The sequence below is a fragment of the Lytechinus variegatus genome, chromosome 6 (genome assembly GCF_018143015.1).
Source record: "Lytechinus variegatus isolate NC3 chromosome 6, Lvar_3.0, whole genome shotgun sequence".
Taxonomy (NCBI): domain Eukaryota; kingdom Metazoa; phylum Echinodermata; class Echinoidea; order Temnopleuroida; family Toxopneustidae; genus Lytechinus; species Lytechinus variegatus.
Window position 1 is genome coordinate 482,052 of NC_054745.1, and position 24,668 is coordinate 506,719.

A 24,668-nucleotide genomic window follows, 5' to 3' on the forward strand; every position below is an offset into this window, starting at 1 on the left:
AAAAACACGTAAAAAGGATGTCCTTTTCACGATAGGGCACGTTACGTACGTAACGTGATAAGGGTGTCAAAAACACAAAAATTATGAAAAAAGGGTATCTATTTCGCTAGGAAAACGTGTTAAGGGTCAAATTTGCGGGGATGATAAATCAAAATTAACATGTTTTATAAAGAATGTCCTTTTTGCCCCAACACTTCGTGTTTAGAGTCCGTTTTGCGCGAGGTGTAAAAGGTGGGGTCGTACTAAACCAAATAAGGTAAAGCCGACGACCGAAGGACCCGTAACAATAAAACATTCCTCTACTTGTTTAGGGGTTCATTTCAGGAATATTTGCCAAGAGTATCGATTTGTTTTCCTATACTTGTTAAGGGTAGGGTTTCATACGCCAATACTTGTTAAGGGGTGCATTTTCAGAACATGGAAATTACGTGTTTAGGGTGCTTTTCGAGACCCCATGGTCGCGCATGGTATCTACTCGTAAATGGAAGTGGCCCCCCCCCAGGTTATACATCAACAACAAGAATGACTGATGCACCACCATCTGAGGATGCAATTAAGATCGGAGACTGCATTTTGGTGCAGTATGAAGGTGCTCGGCAGAAATCACTCAAATATGTGGCACAATTGATTGATATTCAAGACGGTGAATTTTATGTCATACACTATCATAAGAGTGATGAAAGGGGTACTCTTTTTTGTTGCAAAGGATGTCACTGACAAGTATGGTTGGGTTGAAGAAAAACAAATAGTGAGAAAGTTTCCAGCACCTGTTATGGATAACAGAGAGCGGTACCACTTTGCAATGCCAATCCAGGAAGCAAACTAAAAAGGACTTCAAGAAATCTTACAAATTTCTATAACATCTTGGAAATTGAGCGAATATCTACATGCAAGTCTGTAGATGCTGTGTGTTAATTTTTCTTCCTGTAATTGTTATGGGCTCAACTTATCTTTGTATACGTACATGTACATGCATAATTACCATAAAGTTGCAATTAAAAGTATATATCAGTTTGCTGAGTGTTTCTATTAAGCTTTTTTTCTTTGTCTTCTTGTGAAATTGTATTTCAATTAATCTGCATATTTACATTAAAGTTTTTCTGCATTAGAAAGAGTTCATAACTTTTTTGAGTAAAACTTTTCCCGTATCTTATGAATGAAACATGGGGGCCTACAAGAACCGTCACAGTGTTACAGTGTATATAGTTTTATTTTTTGTTGTTTTTGTTAGTGAAATTTTTAACTAGATTTTTCATCCTCATTAATTACATGTACTCTGATGTATGACATAAATTTTATTGATAAAAGATTGCTCAATGATACCTTTTAGATTACTATAGGTCAAGGAAGAATGATGTGAAAATTCTACCTACATTTTGTACATGCAGTTCAGAAGTCACGGTGTTACAGTGCATTTGTTTATAATATGTATCATCATTGTCATGTTTATTGATTATTTTTCTATAAACTACTTGGTTATTACTGTCAAGTCTCTACTGCATCTCAACAACATAATCTCTTTTTAAAATGTTCAGTTACTTCACAGAGTTTATTAAATGAATCAAGTACGAGAAAATGCATGTCCATTTTGAGTCACGGTGTTACAGTTGTAATTAATTATGCATAATTCATTAATTAGCATGAAGTTAAAGATTTTTGTTGTTGTTGTAGGTTACTTGTGATTAGAGTCATAGTTACATAATCCAATTTTTTTCAAAAGATAGTTTGTTGGTATTCCACATTTAATGAGTAAATAGGTGTTCCAAAATGTCACAGTGTTATCGTGGAATTGCCCCATAAATTACTGCTAATTTACATAAATTAGCATATTTTTGCATAAAGTTTCAATTTTCAGCACCATGTTCTGTGGGAAAAATTAAAGCTATTGACCTGATAGAGACTTTCCTAAAGTTTGGTATCTTTTTTATTAACTTTTATTAATTCCCATTTTCATATGGCTTCATGCATAAATTACTGCTAATTTACATAAATTAGCATGTTTTTGCATGAAGATGCAATTTTTAATGCCATGTCCTGTGGGAAAAATTAAAGCTATTGACCTGATAGAGACTTTCCTAAAGTTTGGTATCTTTTTAAAAAAAAATTTTTTAATTAATTCCCAATGGCATATGGTTTCATGCATAAAATACTGCTAATTTGCATAAATTAGCATATTTTTGCATGAAGATGCAATTTTCAACACCATGTTCTGTGGGAAAAAATGAAGCTATTGACCTAATAGTGACATAGGGAAAGTTTGGTGCTTTTGTAAACTCTGTCCCCAAAACTTCAAATTTAAGGCCTAAGGCCCCTGACTATTTTTCAGAGGGAAAAATACAAATTTCAGCCAAAAAAGTAAAATAGGGTGTAAAATAGATTAGTGCTTTTTACCCATACACGTCTTTAAATATATATAGAAATAACAACAATATTGTTATTCCAGGTATGGATTCTCATTCTTATCATAGTCTTTTACATGATGAATGTGTGGATGAGAAAATATCGCAATAAGTTTGGACTGGGGTAATTTAAGCCAAATCAACATGGGGCAAGTTGAGGATTGGTAATTCTTATGGTGATGTATCTTAAAAAAATTTTAAAAATGTAAAAAGCCATTGATATGCAGGCAGAAATGAGCAAATTCACATGACAGTTCTTTTACTTTTCGAAGATGTCAGTATTTTATAGAATATTTGCAAGTGAAAAGACTTTAAATAAAAAATTGACATCCTGGTTCTTCCTGCATACATTTTGTACATAGTTTTTGTGGCTCAACTTACCCCAGACGGTGGCACAACTTACCCCACAAACGGGGCAAGTTGAGCTATTTGACATCGTTTTTTTCGAAGGTCACGATGACTTTCATTGTGGGGGTAGAAAGTTATATTTTGGTGAAAAAGATTTCCCAAGAATCAGATTTAAAGGCAAGGTACTTATTTCTACAATATTACTAGTCATATCAATTCTAACATGCAAAAAGTGTCACAACTTACCCCGCCTTCCCCTACATGTCAGACCTAAAATTGCTCAAAGACATGATTTTGTGTACCAAGTCAATGGAGATTGTGTTTTCAACCAAAAATCGTAAATGTATCATTATTTTTAATTTTGCCTGTTTAAATGTATTTACTTTATGCTGTTTGTGATCTCAGAAGAGTCCCAACAAATTTCATTGAAAAAACAATGCAAAGCAAAAGGTAAAAAAACAAAGAAAAACATAAGGAACTGCAAAAACAATATAATACCTGAGAAATTGATCTGATATCACAATTTTTTTCAAACACTTGCTAAAAATACAACAAAGATATTTTATACCCGAAATTAGAAAATTTGGAGCTTTATTTAGGGAGTTGGAGGGAAAAGTATGATTTCGCATATCAATTAAAATACTATACAATTTTGTAGATTATGTCCAAGACAACCTGCGTGTCAATTTTCAGTCAGCAGCCGAGATCTCAAAGGGGAGCCTATGAGGTCACGCCCCAAACCCCATATGATAGGGTTAATAAATTTTTAGTTAAAAATTAGCACAACTACAAAGATCATTAGGGAGGCAGCGTAATGTAGCTCGGTCAGTTAGCGCATGTTTCAGATAAGATCGTAGATCTCAAGGGGGGGGGGGCTAGGAGGTCTCTAATTCTCAACATTTCGCATGTTTGAATATCTTCTGTACATTCAAGTCAACTGTTTTTGTGGAGGACTTGAACATTATAAATCCTACAGCATAATTTTACTGGTAATAGTACTGGAAATAGTTTTAAATTAATATACTCAAAAAGGCATTTTATTCACATGTGTAAGCCAACTCATTCTCATACTAATCCCTGACAGGTACATAGTTTTCATTTAGAACAAAATTTACCAATGTATCATGTTGTCTATTGGATATTATCATTATCTTACCTGTTGTTTTCTGGATTAGATTCCCAGCTAGAAGTTCTTTGGACAATCCCCCTAAGTCACTCTTTTCTAATCCTTCTGCAAGAAGAGCTCTGATATCTTCATCTGGATGTTGTTCATCTCTCCACCGTGTGAACATTGTCATCAATGCATCCTTGTAATCCGATGAATGTTGGACAATGATATGATCAAGTTCAGCAGATGAGATTCCCAAATGTATCCCTAAATCTGAATAGTACCTCGGTGGGATGAGCTGGGCCAATCTCAAAAATTCTTCTTCGGTGACGGAACTGAATAAAAATATATTGCAAGATACGAATGACAGACAGACAACACGCAGACGCCATTTGTATCTCTTTCTAGTTTTGCCTTCACCTCTAGTCGATGCTCAAGACAAAAAACAGCCCATTAAATCCACACCCCATGTTTGTCACCAGAGCAATACATTCATGTAAATATAGTCAACAATAAAAACAATTACTGGCGTTCACTACAACATAATAATAACGGTATATTTACCCATGGTAGCCACTTAAGTTCCGAAAAATAAAACTGTTCTCCCAGTGGGCACTGCTATTATTATTACCTGTCTAAGCTAGGCTACCTATTCAGGTGCACACAGCTTTTTGAGGAATTAATTCCTACATATCCATTTACCTCACCTGGGTCAAGTGCTGAAGGAAATTACACCATGACTGGGATTTGAACCCACGACCCTCTGTTTCAAAGTCTGGAGACTAATCCACTGGGCCATGATGCTCCAAGTAAGAAAAATATTTTTTTTTCTAAGACTATGATAATACAAGTGGAATGCCTCTGGCCGTCTCACCTGCATCACGCGGTTCAATATAGCAGCAGTGCTGACTTTGAATACTACTCTAACTCGCACAAGATGTTCAGTGATACATGGTTACTCTTATGTCCACTTTTTATGAACTAGACCAATAAACTTACAGAGAGATGATGGTTATTCAACAAAAAACCCCAACATGGCCAAAGTTCATTGACCTTACATGACCTTGATCATGTGACCTGAAACTCGAACAGGATGTTCAGTGATACTTGATTACTCTTATGTACAAGTTTCATGAATCAGATCCATAAACTTTCAAAGTTTTGATGGTAATTCAACTGATACACCCACTTCGGCCAAAGTTCATTGACCTTTGACCTTGGTCATGTGACCTGAAATGCGCACAGGATGTTCAGTGATATTTGATTACTCATATGTCCAAGTTTAATGAACTAGACTAATAAACTTTCAAAGTTATGATGGTAATTCAACAGATACCCCGATTTGGCCAAAGTTCATTGACCCTAAATGACCTTTGACCTTAATCATGAGACCTGAAACTTGCACAAAATATTCAGTGATGCTTGATTACTATCATGTCCAAGTTTCATGAATCAGATCCATAAACTTTCAAAGTTATGATGGGAATTCAACAGATATCCCCAATTTGGCCAAAGTTCATTGACCCTAAATGACCTTTGACCTTGGTCATGTGACGTGAAACTCATGCAGGATATTCAGTGATACTTGATTAACCTTATGTCCAAGTTTCATGAACTAGGTCCATATATTTTCTAAGTTATGATGACATTTCAAAAACTTAACCTCAGGTTAAGATTTCAATGTTGATTCCTCCAACATGGTCTAAGTTCATTGACCCTAAATGACCTTTGACCTTGGTCATGTGACATGAAACTCTAGTAGGATGTTCAGTAATACTTGATTAACCTTATGGCCAAGTTTCATGAACTAGGTCCATATACTTTCTAAGTTATGATGTCATTTCAAAAACTTAACCTCAGGTTAAGATTTGATGTTGACGCCGCCGCCGTCGGAAAAGCGGCGCCTATAGTCTCACTCTGCTTCGCAGGTGAGACAAAAACTGTACTTTCCTTTCTCAGAATATAGCATTTACAAACAATGCTAGTCCCACATGTAGACCTTGATGTTCATAAGGTTCCATGACATTGTCTCTAGTGAAAATTGTTCAGGGCTTGGGATTCATTTTGGTATTCATTAGGAGAATAGGAGTTTTCATTTTTTTCTTTCTCTTCAATTTGAATCTTTTTGGGTTTTGGTTTGAAAGTAGGTCCAGAGTTTGGTCGGTCCCTGACCACTGTCGATCTGGTAAGTTAAATCTGGATCCATGCAGTTTGGAATTAATGTGTATTATTATAATATTACATTATAGTGTAAGAATATGGTGATGTGCCTTTTTCTTACGCTCTAGCTCTCTGCGTTCTTTTTACCTCAACTCATCCTTACCTTCTATCTTTCTTTTCCATTTCCATTCTCATTCAATAGGTCTACCAACACAAATTCTGGAAGAAATAAGAGGAGAGTGTATTAAAATACTTGTGCTGTTATGTATATTACACAAGACTGAGCAGTAGACCTACAGACACATTTTTGCTAACACAAATTACATACTAACTTAAAAATAATCAACACTACTGTAGATATTTCCTTAAATCATTAAGAATTAAGAAGAATTTTTTGATGAGTAATTTAAATCGATTCAAGGTAGTTCCCTTTTTTATTAATTCTGTTCAGAGAATTCCAGAATTTGGGTCCTGTGAAAAATATAGTTTTGCTCGAAATTACTAAGTGATAGTCATTTGACTGTCTGGTATTATATGAATGCAAGGTACATGTATTATTTCTCGTAAACTTATTTTGTAGGACATTAGGTACACTATTTCTATCTAGCTGATAAATGAATTGGAATAACTGTAAATGGTCGAAATCAATGACTTTAAGGATACGTTTCGGACGAAACAAAATCCATATATCTAAGGGGCACATTACATATTCCTTAGTACTTTTTTCGGAAGTAGATATACTTTGTTGAGTCTCGTTTGAGAGGCATTTCCCCATGCAAGAATCTGATAATTAAGATACGGTAAAATTAATGCACAATTCCACATGGATAGCGCCTGTGCTGGAAGCACCTTTTTGAGTTTCTTGATGACACCAATATTTCTTTCAACAGTTTTACAAACATTGTTGATATGAAAAAAATATAAAAGCAATTCAAATGTTTTGATCTGGATTCGTCACTAAAACTAATGAACTTTTAACTTAAAATTTCTTCATACATGTAGTAAGCCAGCAACAACACACTATTGCCTACATGTTATTAGAAAATTAGAAAAAAATATTTCTAAGAACAAGAGCTTGGAATCTAAAGAACAAAATATCTGTAGAAAGTTTCAGAGCAGCACTCTGACCCACATGAAAGCTGCACGCTGGCGATTCAGTTTACAGCCCTACTGGTAACTTCAGAAAGTTACCAGTTATTAGCTGAGACCGGTAGTACAGGCGCTGATCAGAAAATTGGGATCGTCCAAGTTTACAGGGGCTCTCAGTTTTCAAAGATTTCTCATCACAAGAAATCTATGAAAGTTCATTCACTCACCTGTCAAGACAAGTGCTGACATCAATTGTGTGTGCTAGTTAAAAAAACAGGGTGGTTCCGCGACAGCCCGACCACCGGACAGCCGACCCGCTGCCCTGGACAACTCGTCCCGGTTGAGTTGTCCAGGGTTGGCTCTGAATCGGACAACTCGACCACTTGAATTCTTCTTCAATATTTCATTAAATAAAATTTCAAACTTTACTTCAAAAGTATTATCCCGCATAATCCATGTTTCTTCAATACATTCTCGACAGTAAAATTGACATTTCAGTGCATTTTGAGCTATTTTGAAAGAAAATAAAACGAGAAAAATCCGATACCGCCGGCAAGCTGTGTTCATTCAACTTACAACTAGCAAATGAGTTGATTTTTCCGTCACTTTACATATTTTAATGGTAAGTGTGTGCTATTTTGTATTTTCATATTCCATTTTCACATTTCCTATACTTATTAAAGTTATTGCATTTCACAAAACTGATACTTAATGCAAACTTTTTAGATAGTGGGAAAGGACACCTGGAAAGGACACCGATACGGTGCTTCACCTCACCGGCCAGCTGGGCGACTGGCTGTGCTGTGATTGTGACTGAATGAGGCAGTCAGCTCAACTAGCTATGCGAGGTCGATCTTATTTATTTTAGTTAATTTTCCGTCTCTTGACATATTGCCCATTTTCCAGTGGCGAGAGTGTGCTATTTTTGTATTTGTACGCCTCTTCCACTTATTAAACAGGTTTTTTTTTTTATGTCACTAAATAAAAGGAAATAGATTTGAAAATGTCTCGGTAGCCGGCATACCGGTATGTACATGTAACTAGTTATGAAGTTTTTCATTTTTTGTAGGAAAGTGTCATTGTTTATTTTTGTTCTTAAATAACTATCACAATTTTTTATTGTTTTCTAAGTTTTGAAGAGCAGGGGGGGTAAACAGCTGACAATAGATTGGGTATTTATAATTATCAAAATTGAATAGTTTATTAAATAATAATAATATAGGATATTTATATTGCGCACATATTCACCTTGTTAGGTGCTCAAGGCGCTCCTATATTACCTTAAAAATGAAATGTATTCTGCTGAAATTGAAAAAACTTAACTTTTTATCAAAATCTAAAGACTTGCTTTTCGTTATCGATTACTGTCGCAGCTTTTTTAATGCAACTTCCATTGGTAACTGTGGGTCTTCTGGAGGAAGCACTTGCGCTGTACCAGGGATGAGAAGAGGTTTCATACTCGACAAGCGACGGCCTTTCCATTTCTTTCAGTCACGAGCAGAAATATTACCGATTTCCAATGTCTTGGGCATCAGAGCGGCAGTCCCCTGATCGATGAGGTAAATACAGCCTTATAGATACAATAAATCAATTTTTGTGTACTTCATCCAGGCATATCAAAGTAAAATTTATTTTTTTTTAGTATTTTCAAATTTTTGAAAGAAAGAAAGGACAATTGAATTGAATAATGAATTTACTTTTTTGTCTTGAATACATTGTTTGAATTGAACAAAAAATTTACTTATTTTACTTATAGGTTTCATAGAAGTTGTAACATTTCAAATTAATTTTTGTGTATGGTAATGCGAAATTTATGTGGATCCTTTATGTTATGTAAATCTTCAAGAAGATACCAGATATGGTTCTAGTGTGTTCAGGAAATTAACTTAACTTTGATATATCAAAATTTTATTTGCTTCTAAATTGTTCAAGACAAGGTGAAGATTGAAAATGGTCGAATTTGTTTTATTATCAAGTGGTGCAGACTGCAGATCTTCAAATATTTGAAATTTACAATAATTTTGTCAATAATTTATTTCATACCCCTTCATCTTTCCAGCTGTTTGACTTAGTTGAGACAACATGGATTGCAAACCGTACTTAGCTTGTTTTTATTTAAAACAAAATTGTAAGGAAGTGCTGAAAGGACAAGTCCACTCTAACAAAAAGTTGATTTGAATAAAAAGAGAGAAATCCAACAAGCATAACACTGAAAATTTCATCAAAGTCGGATGTAAAATTAGAAAGTTTTGACATTTAGAAGTTTCGCTTAATTTCACAAAACAGTTATCTGCAAATCCTGGCTGGTATGCAAATGAGGAGACTATATGACGTTATCCACTCACTATTTCTTTTGTATTTTATTATATGAAATATTCTATTTTTCTCCTCATTGTCAAGTGATACAACGATTAATTCCGCCCTGAACATGTGGAATTATCATTGTTTAATGCTAATATGGTTCAGTCAAGTTAGTCCTTATTGTCAAATCAAATCTATTTGAAAAAATGAAATATTTATCATTCAAACAATAAAAAAAGAAATAGTGAGTGATGGGCATCATCGACTTACTCACCTATTTGTGCATATCCCTGTTTTGTGAAAAATAAGCGAAAATTTAAAATGTCAAAACTTTCTTATTTTAAATCCGATTTTGATGAAATTTTTAGCACTATGCTAGTTTGATTTTTCTTTATGTATTCAAGTTAGCATTTTCATGGGGTGGAATAACCTTGAAAGAGCCCTCTGTAAGTTAGGGTTACGTTAGTTGTCATGGTAATCAATATGCAATAAATTTTGAAAAGTATATTCTTAAATCAAAAGGGGCAATTAATAATTATATGTTAATTTTGCATGGTTACTATCGTAGTTTTAAGATTGTCTATATACATTTGCACCCAAAGCAGAGGATATTGTTCTCAATTTGAGTTACAAATCAACAAATATAGTATGGGCACACATGAATATGTGAATATGTACTAGTAATAGTATACAAATATAGCAGGCTTTAAGGAAGTATAGCAGGAATTATTTGTCTGAAGTTGGATTGGCAATTGCTTTTTATACTAAGAGGCAAAAGTATGACTGGGCACACATGAATTTGTGAATATGTAAATAGTAAACAAATATACCAGGAATGGTGCACTATTTGATTTTCTTTATGTATGTTTTTTTTTCAACAGCATAACAAAACCATATTTTGTTATGCTATACTGTTTGTAAGATATAACAGAAAATTATGTGTTACTTAGTAATTTTAGTTGTGATCAAGTTTATCACATTGTTACATAGAAAATAAAGAGTCTACTAAAAAGTATTGTGAATATTGGGTTCTATTACTCCCATGTATTTTTTTCTGCTGAACATTTGACCTTAAAGTGCTGTGGTGATTAGATGGACATTTGGGAGAGATGAAGTTGAAATTGGAGGGATGGAGATGATATGAAAAGGATGGTTATGAAAAGTGGGTTGGAGATTAAAGGAAGGATGGAAATGAAAGGAAGGATGGAGATGAGAGGAATAGATGATGAGAGGAGGGATTGAAATTATGATGGAAAGGATGGAGGGGATGATGATGAGAGAGAGAGATGAAGCTGAGAGGAGCAGAGATGAGGAGGCGATGGAGATGAGGGGATGTAGAAGAGGAATGGAACATCATCACCAGTTCACCACCAACATCATCTCTATCATCGCCACCATCACGATCGTCACAATCATTGCCATCACACCGCCATCATCATCATCACCACCATAATCACTATAATCATCATCGCCTTCATTATCATCACCATTATCTTAATTATCATCATCATCATCACAATCGTTATCGCTATATTATCATCATCACCATAATCACTATCGCTATCATCGCCATCATGATCTTAATCACCATCATCACATTGTCATTCAACATCATCACCAACATCATTGTCTCTATCATCGCCACCATCAATATCACAATCATTAGGTGGTTTCAAACCGCCTCGATCACAAGAATCCCTGTTAAATTACGAGAACTTTTTAAGGCTAAAAAATACCCGTTAATTATTCCTGCATTCACACCGCCCCGAAACACATCCTTCGGGATAAGTTCCCGAAGTTACGAGCATGCGCAGTGTGGTCTGATAAGCAGGCAAGGCGGGAGATTCAAAATCACTAGCCCAGCAGCCACCCACGCCGCCGCGCCCAACGACACGCTGGGATAAAAGTTCCCGTAATTTGCTTTCACATCGCCAAAATACCTGCGACCTTGGAAAAATCCCCACGAAAGTTCTCGTAATTTCGCCAAGTACCTACTATTTAGCGGGTATTTTCTTTCGGGGATATTACGCGTAGTTTGCTTTCACATTACCAAAATACCTGGTATTTTCTGATCGGGATAAATTTCCCGATCAGAGAATACCTGGAACTGGCGAACTTTGAGGCGGTCTGAAACCACCTATTGCCATCACCACCATCATCATCACACCAACATCATTCTCATCCATCATCATAATCATCGCCATCACCACTATCATCATCGCCATCATTATCACCATAATCTTCATCATCATATCACCATCATCGCCACCATCACCACCATCATCATCACAACATCATCATTATTGTCATCGTATCACCAGTATAATAACCATCATAATCATCATCAGCATCATCATGATCACCAATATCATCATCACCACCATCGTCACCGTCATCACCAATGTTCATCATTATCATCATCATAAACATCATTATCATCATGACCATCATCACCATCGCCACCAACAGTCTTTTCATCATCTCAGGAATATTATTGAGAACCTCTTGGAAATGATGCAATCCATTGACTCGATCTCATCAGTGCATGAAGTAGTTGGGTTTGTTTAGCTTTGGGTGCACTGGGGGTCTTGAACTTTTGTAGGGGGCACCAAGATAAATATGTTGTGGGGATAGTCCTGCAGACCAAAGTTTAAGAAAATCATAATTTCATTCTCAAAAACACGATTAGTTTATCTGAAAAGGCCTAAAGTAGGACCGTCACTCTCTTCTCCTTTCTCTTGCTTTTTTCTGCTTCATTTTCCCCTTCTTTTTCCTTTCTCCCCCATTCCACTGTTTCATTAGCTCTGTCTTTCCACTTTTTCTGTTCTTTCCCTCCTTTTTTCTCTTCTTCAGGCACGTTTTTTTTTGGGGGGGATTAAAGCCACCTCTCCCCCCAAAAAAAATTGCTCAAGCCCTACCAAGATTTTTCAACCCCAAAGAAAAATAATCGCTATATATGTGGGCCATATTATGTATTAATGTACTATTCCTTTCATGTCATCAAGTGCTCTAGAATCAATTAAGTTTTTACTATTCAAATTCTTCAAAGATTTTCTCCCCAGTCACCACATTCCCTCATAACATTTTCAAGGGTGTCATTGATATTAAAACCTTATCCCCTGCCATGTTCTATCCATGTAGGAGTGCAAAATTGAAGTTTGAACTAAGGGGGGGGGTGGTGTTTGAACTAGGGGTGCCAAATGATTACCAGAAATCGACTGATTATGCCGATGATGATTTATTAAATAATTTATTGAAAAAATGAATGTTTGATCAAGCATATTTCGCATTGATTGAGTTTATTTATTGATAAATTTTTGACAAAAGATTAAAAGGTAAAAGTTGATGCCCCAAGTTTTGGAACTTATCATTAAATTCCGAAAATTCTGCTCTGGACTTCATACATACATGTAATAGCAGTCAGTCTCTCAACAGAAGGGGAGGGCGAGTGAGAGGGTGGTGGGGGGGGGGGGCTAAATGTTCTGTTTAACCTTATTCAATCAACCTACTTTTCCCACTTAAGTTCCATCTCACCCCCTATTCTCCCGACTCCCATGAACACATTGCTGAGATCCACATAATAAAGTTAAAATGTTGCCCAAAAAAATGCAATGTGTGTTGAACTTCACTCATGAATTAAAGTTCAATTTAATAATTTATGAAATTTGCTTTAACAACCAAAACTGGCCACGATTGATCATTAATTTATCACAACACCCTTAACTTTGCAGGTTCTAACGGATTTGCCTTTCAAAAACTGACTGAAATTGGAAGGCTATTTCCTGCTCAGCCTAATTTTCATTACCCTTTGTTTAAGTGGGAAGTGCTCGCTCAACACATTTTGGTGTCATTTGAAAGTTGGCTTTATTGACTTCCATATGTAGGTCCCCCCCCCAAGTGATATATTTTTTATTCGGCAGCCATGTCAAAAGTTGATAGTTTTTTGGGAGCTACCATCAAGTAGATAAAACTAGTATTGTACCCAGGTCAGTCAGGGTCGTATCTAGGGGGGACATTCAGGGGGCACAAATAAAGAAATGAAAAAAAGGAAAAATAATGCAAAGGAATAAAAGTGCAGAAAAGGGATACCACTGAACTGAAGGAAATTAATACCGTCTTTTGTTATTCCCATGGTAATGCCGTTTCCAACACATTTAGAAAATGAATCTTGCATGTCTTTATCCAAGGATGAATATTCGTGCCACTACTCTACAAGAATTCCAACAAACAGCTTTAGCTTGAAATATTCCTTTTGTCAAACGCAAATATGACTTCTTTAGCTGCGAGTTTGAATTTTGACATTTTACTTTTCATTAATTCTCATTAATAGTTACGAAATACATTATTATCTGGTTCCCTTTTCAAGGCATTTTCAACACGCGCTGATTTGATAAGGGAGATATAAATCCTAATCATTGATTTTTACTAACAATCATTGAAATGTCATTTTTGGGTGAGAATATGTAAAGTCCATCTTAGGCAGGGTAAGAGATGAATAATGTGACATAATTGTACTAGTATCTGTGTATGAAATCACAGATGAAATAATCATGATGATGATCAAGATGTTGTGGTGATGAGGATAATGATGATGTGATGAAGATAATTATGGACTGGTGATTGTTATGAGATGGAAGGTGGTGATGATAGTGATGGTAACGATGTCGATGATGGTGGTGGTGATGTTAGCTAGTGGTGTTGATGATGTTTATGACGATAGTAGATGGTGTTGGTAATGAACAGTGGAATACAGGTGGTGGGGGATCATGATCTTGGGGGTAAGAGCACCCCCCCCCCCCTCAAAAAAAGAAGATAAAATACAAAAAAAATGAAAGAGAAAAAAAAGAGAGAAGAGTTTTAGTACGATGTCATAATCTATAAAAAATGAGTTTGTGTAATAAAATTTTTTTTTTACTGGTTCACAATTTTTAAAAAATAACTTTGGCATGATGGGCCATATCTTACCCCTCTAAATCTTTCACTCAATAAGCCAATGATAATGATGAGCTATAATTTTTGATAAACTGTCATGAAAAGGGGATTTTAAGTAGTTTGTTGTATAAACAATATTGAAACATTTATATAACTCGCCAATAAAAATGCGAGCGTGCAGCGCTCTAGCTGATGCGCCTTAACAATCAGACCAGAAAAGGGATATTTTGAGAACTTTATGGATTACACGAAAATATAGGTACCTGATAAATCAAAATTTGCGAGCGCGTAGCGCAAGCAGCAAATGTTAACATTCAAACCATAAAATTTACATTTTTACAGAGCACTTTTTAAAACCAATTGTAAATTACACAAAATAATGAAAGTTCGATTTCCGAGGTGAAATATGTGTTGTATATTGACTTCCAACTTGATATTCGAACTCCATATTGAACAAGATATGTAAATCACTTAATAGGCAATGTGAGCGTGAAGCGCGAGCGAATGTTTTATATAGTTGCACGAAAGATTCTTTTTATTTTCCAAGTCTTCCCCTCATCTTATTTTATGCCTTCGTCGTCCTTCTCTTCCTTTTCTCTTCTCTTTTTCCCTTTTTCCTTCTTTCTTTCCTTTTTTTTCTTTTTTTTTGCTCCGCCAAGGGGGGGGAGGGAGCTCGGCCCCCTGGATCCTTCTATGGGGACAAGGGGCGGGGGAAAAAAAGTTATCATCGCCAAAGTAAGGTCATCTCGTCATAAAATACATGTTTTATTTCAATTTAGAATGATGTATTTCTATGATTATCAAAGACCAAAATTGTAGGGGGACATTTGATATTGTGTCCCCCTACTATTTTGAGTAGGTGGGACACGTCCCCCTGGGATTTCCGCCCATGATGTAATATCAATGGGAGCGCGAAGCACGAGTGATTGGGGGGGGTTCAATTTGGTTTAACTTCTCACCAGAGTAGGCCCTACTAGAATATTGTGAACGGGAGCTGTAGTTTCTGTACTGTTGTTTAGTATACCCTTCAATATTATCAATGATAACCTCTAGGAAATATGCAATCTCCACTAGTTATCCTCATCAGTGGCGTATTTATTCAGCATGGGTGCAGCCGGGGGGGGGGGGGCGAGGGCACCAAGATAAGAAATAAATGAAATGGGGGGGAAGACGTTAAAGAAAATCTGAGATTTTATTCTTGAAAAACACATTGAGGTATCTCACAAGGCCTAAATAAATAATGAGAACGCGAAGCGCGATCTGATTTTTTTTTAGAATTTTCCTGCATTTTATCCTGAAAGCCTTAGTCAGGGGCGGACCCAGCTTCCAGCAATAGGGGGAGGGGCCATTTTTTCACCCATATTTTCTCCGACCGGAAGCTCAAAGTTGATTTGTCCAAGTGCCGTAATGAGCCAACAATTTCGAGGGGGCTCGATATGGCGTATCGCATAAAATTAATAAGAAGTTGGCAGTGAGTGAAGCGAGCAAGCAAATGTGTTGACACTTTTATTACAAAAATACAAGGTTGTGATAGATTTTGACATAATATTTGGAAAATAGTAGTATATTTCATCCTAATCCCTTTCCTTTCTCTCTATTTTTTCTTAGCCTTGATTCTCTCTTTTTTGTGGGGGGGGGGGTCAAACTCCCATGTCCAAACAGTCATTTCCTATTATAAGCAACATAAATGTGTTATAATCTCATAATCTCAAAAATTAAATTTCATGTATATTGTTCTGAAAATTTAACATTCTGGGCAATGTTTGAGAACCTGAACAGGACGCGTATGTAACTAGATAATTACCGTGAGCGCGAAGCGCCAGCAGAAATGTTAAATATTATGGACTGGTCGATAAGTTAGTCATCAAGACGATACATATTTTAACGATTAACTGAAAATTTTTGATATTCCAACCTAAAAAGATGAGATTTCAAATCCCCAAATGGGACATTCGACATTCATTTCCATCTCTCCTTTTCTTATCTTTCTTCCCATCTTTCTCTCTTTTTAATGTTATTCTCTTCCTATTTTTTCTTCTTCTTTTCCTTTCTTTTTTTTTCTTTCTTTTCCCTCTTCCTCTTTTTTTCTCTTTCCCCCATTACTTATCCCTCTTTCTTTTTCTTTCCTTTCCCCTTTTTTCTCTTTTAATTTTTTTCTTCTCTCCCTCCCTCTCTTTTTATTCTCTTCTTTTCCCCTCTTCCTCTATCTCTCTTCTTTCTTATATTTCTTCCCATCTTCCTCTCCATTTAAATATTCTTCTCTTCCTTCCTCTTTTTTTTTCTTCTTCTTTTTCCTCCTTTTCCTTTCTCCTAGCTTTCTTTTCTTCTCTTCCTTTTCCCTCCTCTCTTTTTTTCTCTTCTTTCCCCTGTTCTTCTCCCTTTTTCTTTGTCTTTCCTTTCCCCTCTTACTCTCTTTTCTATTATCTTATTTTCCCGTCTTCCTCTCTCTTTTTATTCTCTCCTATTCCCCTCTCCCCTCTTTTTTTTGAGCGGGGGGGATGGGTGAGGCAGTTCCCCCTTGCCACCCCCCATGGATCCGCACCTGATAGAACCCCATGGTCTCGCGTCATTTGACCTTTGGACCTTTCGATGACATTTGATATATCTGATCATAATTTTACACGCACTGCGGACTATCGGACCCGCGGTCTATCGGACCCGCGGTCTAACGGACCCGCGGTCTATCGGACCCGCGGTCTATCGGACCCGCGGTCTATCGGACCCGCGGTCTATCGGGATGTCCCCAATAATAACATACATTTGCATGAGTAGGTACTCAACTATATCATAATATCCTTTAGATTTCTATACATCTTACAGGGAAATTCAGTGTATTGACAGACATTTTTACATTCAATTACATTCAATCTCTAAGTGTCATGTACATCATATTGACAAAAAATAGACTTATTAATTCAAACATCTTGCTCTAAGAAAGAAAATATCATTAACCCTTCAATGCTCGAAGGAAAAATACAAATCGATCACCAATCACTTTTATACAAATATAAGATATCGCTACGAACAACACAGTCATTAAATTTGAAGGAAAATTCATAACTTTTCGTACCTTCGTACAATACCCAGAAATCTTTCCTCACAATCCAGCTAGTTCCACCAACAAATGAACATAGTTCCATTCGAACTCCTAAATAAATAAACGATACACCAATCCTAAATATATATGATTGTATAGTATAGATTGATCACGTATCAATTTAAATTTTAAAGTATATAACCGAACTGGCAAAAGTACTAAGTTAAATCGATAATTAATCGGAACCATTTGTACAAAACGATTTGACCTTGGCTGACCTTGAGGCTACCATTTGCCAATTTACCGGATCAGAGCATGATCGGTTCATCACGGACGGACATTTGATAGATTTTGAAAGTTTTGAAGGCTTGTAACAAATTAGGAATAAGATGAACAAGGTTCCTTTGTGTTTTATAGTGAAGGGTAGGACAAAGTATGCTGAATGATGAAAAAAGTTTGTTGCCATGGTTACCTACAAACATAGGTATCCACTAAATGTGCCATATCACGGACGGACATGATAGAAATGTGGTTTTTAGAATTTTTGTACATTTTTATTGTTTCTATCTAAACAGCTTTACATGGACCAATAATTGTTAATGCAACTAACACTTGGGTATGTTAGCTTCTATGTTCAGCATATTGAATTCTTAACCAATATCAAACTTCTGAGAGAATTGCAAATATTTTCCATCACGGACGGACATCTCGGACGGACACTATCAAAATACAATGGAAGAACTCTGTAAGAAGTTCTTAATACTTTTTTGGGTAAACAAATGCTATTGTATTGATGATTTGTACATATTTTAATAATATTAAACAGTATTAGTGGCACAATCAAGTTGCTACAACTTCAATCAAGTTGCTGCAACTTGATTTAAGATGTAGCAACTTGATTTCTATGCTAGACCCCGGGGGGGCCACTTCCATTCACGAGTGGATACCATGCGCGACCATGGGGTCTCGAAAAGCACCCTAATCACGTAATTTCCATATTCTGAAAATGCACCCCTTAACAAGTATTGGCGTGTGAAACCCTACCCTTAACAAGTATTGGAAACAAAACGATACTCTTGGCAAATATTCCCTGAAATTAACCCCTAAACAAGTACAGGAATGTTTTATTGTTCCGGGTCCTTCGGTCGTCGGCTTTACAGTAGTTTGGTTTAGTACGATCCCACCTTCTGCACCTCGCGCAAATCGGACTCTAAACACGAAGTGTTGGGGCAAAAAGGACATCCTTTATAAAACATTTTAATTTTGTTTCATCATCCCCGCAAATTCGACCCTAAACACGTAATTTCCTAGTGAAATAGATACCCTGTTTTCATTATTTTTGTGTTTTTGACACCCTTATCACGTTACGTACGTAACGTGCCCTATCGTGAAAAAGACATCCTTTTTACGTGTTTTTTGGTCGCGCATGGTATCCACTCGTCAATGTAAGTGGCCCCCCTGGGTGCTAGACGCACAGTATAATCTAGACATACGATTGCTCTAAACACAGTTCTTGTCAAAATCGAATGTAAAGAATATTGTCTTTTTAAATTGTAGAATACTAGTAGGTTCAAAATCCACAGCTACATGTAGTTGATTAATGATCATGTTGATTCAAGTATTTTTTCCAAGAGCAAAGATGTTTTTTTTTAAGGTCCAAAAACTAAATTGAAAAGATCAACAGGTTGCTGATCCTTATGCTTGTTTGTTGGATCAACACTTGTCAGGGGCTCTCTTTAAATCCATCTTTTGCACATATCAAAGCGGAGACACCCCATAACATCAACAGCCCTCATGTATTTAGGCCCTGACCGAATCCAAAATTGAACTTGATATTCCAATCCAAAGCTTATTAAAACTTCTAAACACTGCAGTGCAAGCTTTATGCATTTTCACAGTTTACCAGATAAGCGATTTGCTTAAAATTAGCTCCAAAATGGACTTCGAAAAAAGGTATTCATGTAATTTTCACAAACCTCAAGACTGTGATGTCATGTTCTCTTAGAAGCATTGTGAAGCCATAGGTTTGCACAGTATGGAAAAATTGATTTTTCTACTTATCAGATTATGCATTGCATTCTACTTCTTCTCCATCACTTTCTGCAAGCTTGAATTGGTGAAATCTACAGCTTTGGACTTGTTCTTGCCATACTTTGTTTCCCGCTTTTTTGGCACATACATGTATAGTGAGTGATTGTATTACCGACCGGCCTTGTATTACCGAACGCGCACATCATATGCGTCAGAAAATAATCAAATACGCTCAAACCTTTGCAACTTCCTTCCAAGGGAACTTAAATAGAAAAATGATGAAAAATTATCAAAAACACAATTTCGAAGTCTTTATATCCTCAAAACAATAAAATATGGTCATAATAGCTCATCAGTGACTTTGTTGTTTTCCCAACTTTTCCCATAGAAAACACACGTTCGGTAATACGATACCTTTTCAAGTGACCAAAATATTTCACTTGCGAAGAGGGGTCCGATTGGAAGCTGATGTCGTAAAAATGAAAAACAATTTCGGCAAAATTTCTGCATGTTTATATTTTGTAGGTATTTGTGTATTTATGGTGAAAGTTTAGTGAATTTTATTGGAATAATGTGTTTGATATGATCAAATTCATGAAAAGTGTTCGGTAATACGATCCACTACCATACATGTAGCTTTTCAACTCTATCTGCATTCCAATAATGTTTAAAAAAAAATTCTGACAACAATATAGCCCCAATAACGGCCAAACAAAGATATCACAAAAAATTGTGAAGAGTTGTAGGTTTATTCCATTTGAGTTCTGAATAATTCTCAGAGCCATTTTTCACTGCAGTTAGAAGCTAAAATTAAATTCATAATCTACTCAGCAAAGTTTCTCATTTGCATATATGAATCTTTCCACAAGTATTTCACTCGTCCGTCCGTGATGAAATTAATGTCCATCCGTGATCATTTTTGATTGATTTATTATATGCATAAAATGTATGGATTTTAGCTATGTTCAAATAAAATGATGTACAGTGTCCAGTGAAATACTTCTACACACTTTTATTTCTGTTTTTATTCTGATAAAGAATAAAAAGCTGAATCCATAGACATTATCCTAATAAAAATGATCACGGACGGACATTAATTTCATCACGGACGGACGGAAATGTTAACATCTACAAGTTTATTTCCCATATTTCTTTCCTGCTAATTTATGTTTGATGATAGATAAATGTTCAGAGTGCAAGACCATTAAAAAAAATTGGAGTAACTTTGAAAACAATAAAACTAGAGTGAAATGAATTTGAGTGAATTAACTTTGTCCGTCCGTGATGAAATTAATGTCCGTCCGTGATCATTTTTGATTGAGTTTATGATATGGATAAAATGTATGGATTTCAGCTATGTTCAAATAAAATGATGTACAGTGTTTAGAGAGATACCTCTACACCTTTTTATTTTTTATTTCTATTCTGATAAAGAATAAAAAAACTTTTCATCTTTTTTTCCATCACGGACGGAAATTTCAAAATGGAAATGTTAACACCTACCAAAAAAAATTACTTCCCAATATTTTTTTTCTACTATATTATGTCTGATAATAGAGTAATGTTCAGAGTGCAAGAACATCCAAACCAAATTAGAGTAACTTTAAAAACAATAAAACTAGAGTGAATTTAATTTGAGTAGAAATGTCCGTCCGTGATGAGAGGTAGCAGCACCCCCATGAATAAAATGGACTATTCCGGTACTTTCGGAATCATCAATCTTCATGAAACTTAGTTTTTTGAAACCTGAGATATCAAAGATTATCTTAAAAGCAAATTTGATAAAAGTACTTTAAAAAAAAATTTTCACCTCAATGCGAACCCTTAACCGATCATGCTCTTTACGGATTACTCACATTGATAAATTCTACTTTTCGTCTATTTATATACACCAGGTAAATAATTCATCGAGTGTTAAAGAAAAACATCTACATAAATATATTCTTCTAATTTAGCAATTCCAAGACAAAAAGGAAAGAGTGCTACCATCTTGAATCGATAGGTACCCGTTACACATATACACACATCGATTGTTACGTAACATGCCACGTAGTATGCATGACAGAAAAATACAGCAAAATACGATTCAATGCTCTAATTTTAGTTCATGATTTAGAGATAATATATTCCCAAACATAGATATTCTTCTCTTATAAAATAGCACATATCAATCAACATACCTCCACAGGATTGTGACAAAAATTATCTGGATCCTACAGAACTCTCTGAATGATCGCTCTCCTCACTGAGTAGCTTGACCAATGACTTCAAAACAATCGATCTCTACTGACTAAACGGGTTTCCTTCCCGCGTAACATATCACTTCCACAAGATCCTTCCTCTTTACTGAATTATCACCATTTTGTAATATAATTTCATAAAAAAAGACGTACACTTCATTCCATTCAGTTTACATAATTACATATAATTTTCATTTCTAATAACAGTCCATATTCAATGTAATAACTTTACCAAAATGGAACTATTTATTCTGAGATGTATATTTCAATGTTGTGATAAGATAAACATATTACTCCCCTCTTCGTCCAATTCTTTTCAATAAATCTTAAAGGAAAAATACGACCTTTTTCCAATATACTATAGTAGAAAACAAATACAATTTACATAACCTATGACCTACTTGCAAGATCTGAACTTGCCATGACACTTCATGTCCTTTATCATTAAAAGAATTGACCTTCTATGTTATTTAATCAATCATTTTCTTGCTTTAATACTCCATTGTTTTAATGGAATTATATGTATCAGCTTTTGTAAGTTATACCGGTAATCATTTTGAAATTGATAAATATATACATGTACCAGTATCTATTGTATTTTATTTTCACATCTTTTATCATTAAAAGAATTAACCTTCTGTGTTATTTGACACACAATATTTTTACTGCATCTTTAATCATTTTCTTGCTTTAATACTCCATTGTTCTGATGGAATTAAATGTTCAGCTTTTGCAAGTTATAATCATTTTGAAATTGTTTCCAACATTTAGCAATTACATTAAAATTGAACTTTCTGTTTCTCAATAAATTTAACATACCAATGCTTCTACATGGATTTTGCCTGATGCAAATTCACAAATGGCCGGGGGAGGGGGGTATCCACTCATCAATGGAAGTGCCCCCCCCCCCCCCCGTTCTCATCATTTCATCAAACAGGATACATGTAATTTAAAAATTCCACCACTCTTTTCTATCCTTACATGTACTCCTCCATCTTTCTTTTTCTCAATATCTAATAGTCTCCCAAAAAATTATATTATGCCTACTCTCTATCTTTACATCTATCATAGAGCTATTACAATAGCTACTACAATAGCTCTATGCATCTATCATTCTACATTGTTAGACAAACTTTGCATCATCAATCCTTTATCCATGGTAAACTGTTATAAAATCTAAATTTAAAGTTGACTGTGATATGGGTCTCTTAAGAAATGTTTCCCTTTCTGAGACTCACTAAATAACTAATGACACAAAATGCACTTTAAGAAGAATATCCCTTTGATTAAATTATGTTCATTAGGTAAAGAATAAGCATTAATATCTGAATTAGACACCTAGATGTCAGTGAGGGCAATAGCAATTAATAATAAACATTCCTGATATCTTCAAGCAATGTAAAAAGAACTCACAATGTTCTCTTTAAAAGGTTTGATGGTTTATTTGATAGAATGTCAAATTTATCTTTAATATGAAAATACATACACCCGTCTAGATGTTTAGTAAATGTACACAGTAATTCCTAACATTTGACAGGGATGTAATGTACACGTATGAAATTCTGAGTTCACATGCCATTATCAACAGGATAGAGTCTCACTTTCTACAGTTTTATTTTTCATCCCAATTTTTTTATTCACTATGTAAGTGTCAGGGAGATTCCCATTCACATTTGTTATCATGTTAATTACATTCATGTACATGCTCCCCTTCATTTGACTATTTCTGACTTTGGTTGACTACAAGGTCAAGTCTGTCTTCATCACTGGCATGCAGTCTCCTTTGACTACCCTTTGCTATGGAGTTCCTTAGGAGTCTGTCTTTGGTCCCTTGTTCTTCAAACTGTACATCACTCCTCTTGGCTCTATAATGTGGCAACATGGTCTTGATATACACTTCTATGCTGATGACATCCATACCTGACTTTTGATCCAAAGGTTAAAAGATAGAGAGGTTCGTGCAGGTGTTGTTGTTGATGCTGCCATTGAGGATTCGATGTTGGATGAAGATCAACTTCCTGGAGCTCCATATGCGTAATTATTATGACTACAACTCCAGTCTTAATCAGTGAGGAAGCTATATGTCTCCAGTATGCAAGGTTGGATATCTTGGCGTAGTCTTTGATAGAACAATAAGCATGAAGAAACACACATCACATGTTTGCCAATCTGCATATTACCAGCTCCAAAGAATTGCTGAGATCAGACATTGTCTTACATGAGGTGATACGCATCCATCCCGTCAATGACCGGATGGCCTCAAGACTGGACTTCTGCAACTGTTTCCAAGCTGGTTTGCTTTCATCAGGCACCTCTAGCACTTTTCAACCATAGGACGCAGTGTGAAAGTTTTTTCTGCATTGTGCAGTGACTGGGCTAGAAACCTTCTTGTTTTGCCCATGTTTTTACCATGGGGCTAATCTGTGTTTAGCTCCATGTTTTTATCATTTCCTCTTCTGTATTCAGTATCGTTCGTAAAAGAATCTTCCAAGGCAAGGATTGGATAGAAGCTGTGGTTTTCCGTTATCACTTTGATGATTGAATTGGGGAAAATGTATCGCTGGCAAATAAATAAGATCGATAATAACCAAAAAATAGTAAGTGATCCAGTAATACAGACCCTTTGCATTTATTGCAAATTGTTCTTTAATTGTTCTTTAACTAACATGATTGCACTTCTGATGGAGAGAGAGAGAGAATCTGCTGTCTGACCAGCAGATTCTCTCTCTTGCTACAAGGATGTTAACAATGTACTGATACTTAAATCCGATTGATAAACTACATGTACACTGCATAATTCATACGTTTAATTGATTATTAGATCTAATTATAAAGAGTATATAAAACAAGTTACTATATCTATTTCAAAATATAATATCAGCATTATTACAGGTTTTCCAACTTCTAAACTCATGATTATAGGATCAGCAATTCAACATCAATGTGTTTTATATTGGGCATGTGTAATATACCTTGCAAGTATATTACTTTCTGTATACAGGTGTGGGAGCATGTGTATGTTT

The 24,668-nt window shown here is 35.4% G+C and overlaps 1 protein-coding gene across 6 annotated transcripts in view; it reads right to left on the bottom strand.

The window, feature by feature from the left end:
- The window catches only part of LOC121416770, a 63,201-nt gene extending 41,472 nt beyond the window's left edge, over positions 1 to 21,729 (bottom strand). For 2 of the 6 annotated variants that reach the window (XM_041610236.1, XM_041610239.1), the window contains exons 1-4: positions 21,586 to 21,729; positions 17,408 to 17,485; positions 6,179 to 6,234; positions 3,904 to 4,190 (exon numbers count right to left, since the gene is read on the bottom strand). In XM_041610236.1, coding sequence (XP_041466170.1) covers positions 3,904 to 4,190; positions 6,179 to 6,210 — 319 coding nt within the window. In that variant the 5' untranslated portion in view covers positions 6,211 to 6,234; positions 17,408 to 17,485; positions 21,586 to 21,729. Of the gene's footprint in view, positions 1 to 3,903; positions 4,191 to 6,178; positions 6,235 to 7,331; positions 7,419 to 17,407; positions 17,486 to 21,585 lie in introns of those variants that run through there. The other 4 variants (XM_041610237.1, XM_041610240.1, XM_041610238.1 and 1 more) reach the window with 4 other exon arrangements.
- Positions 21,730 to 24,668: the final 2,939 nt, after the last annotated feature.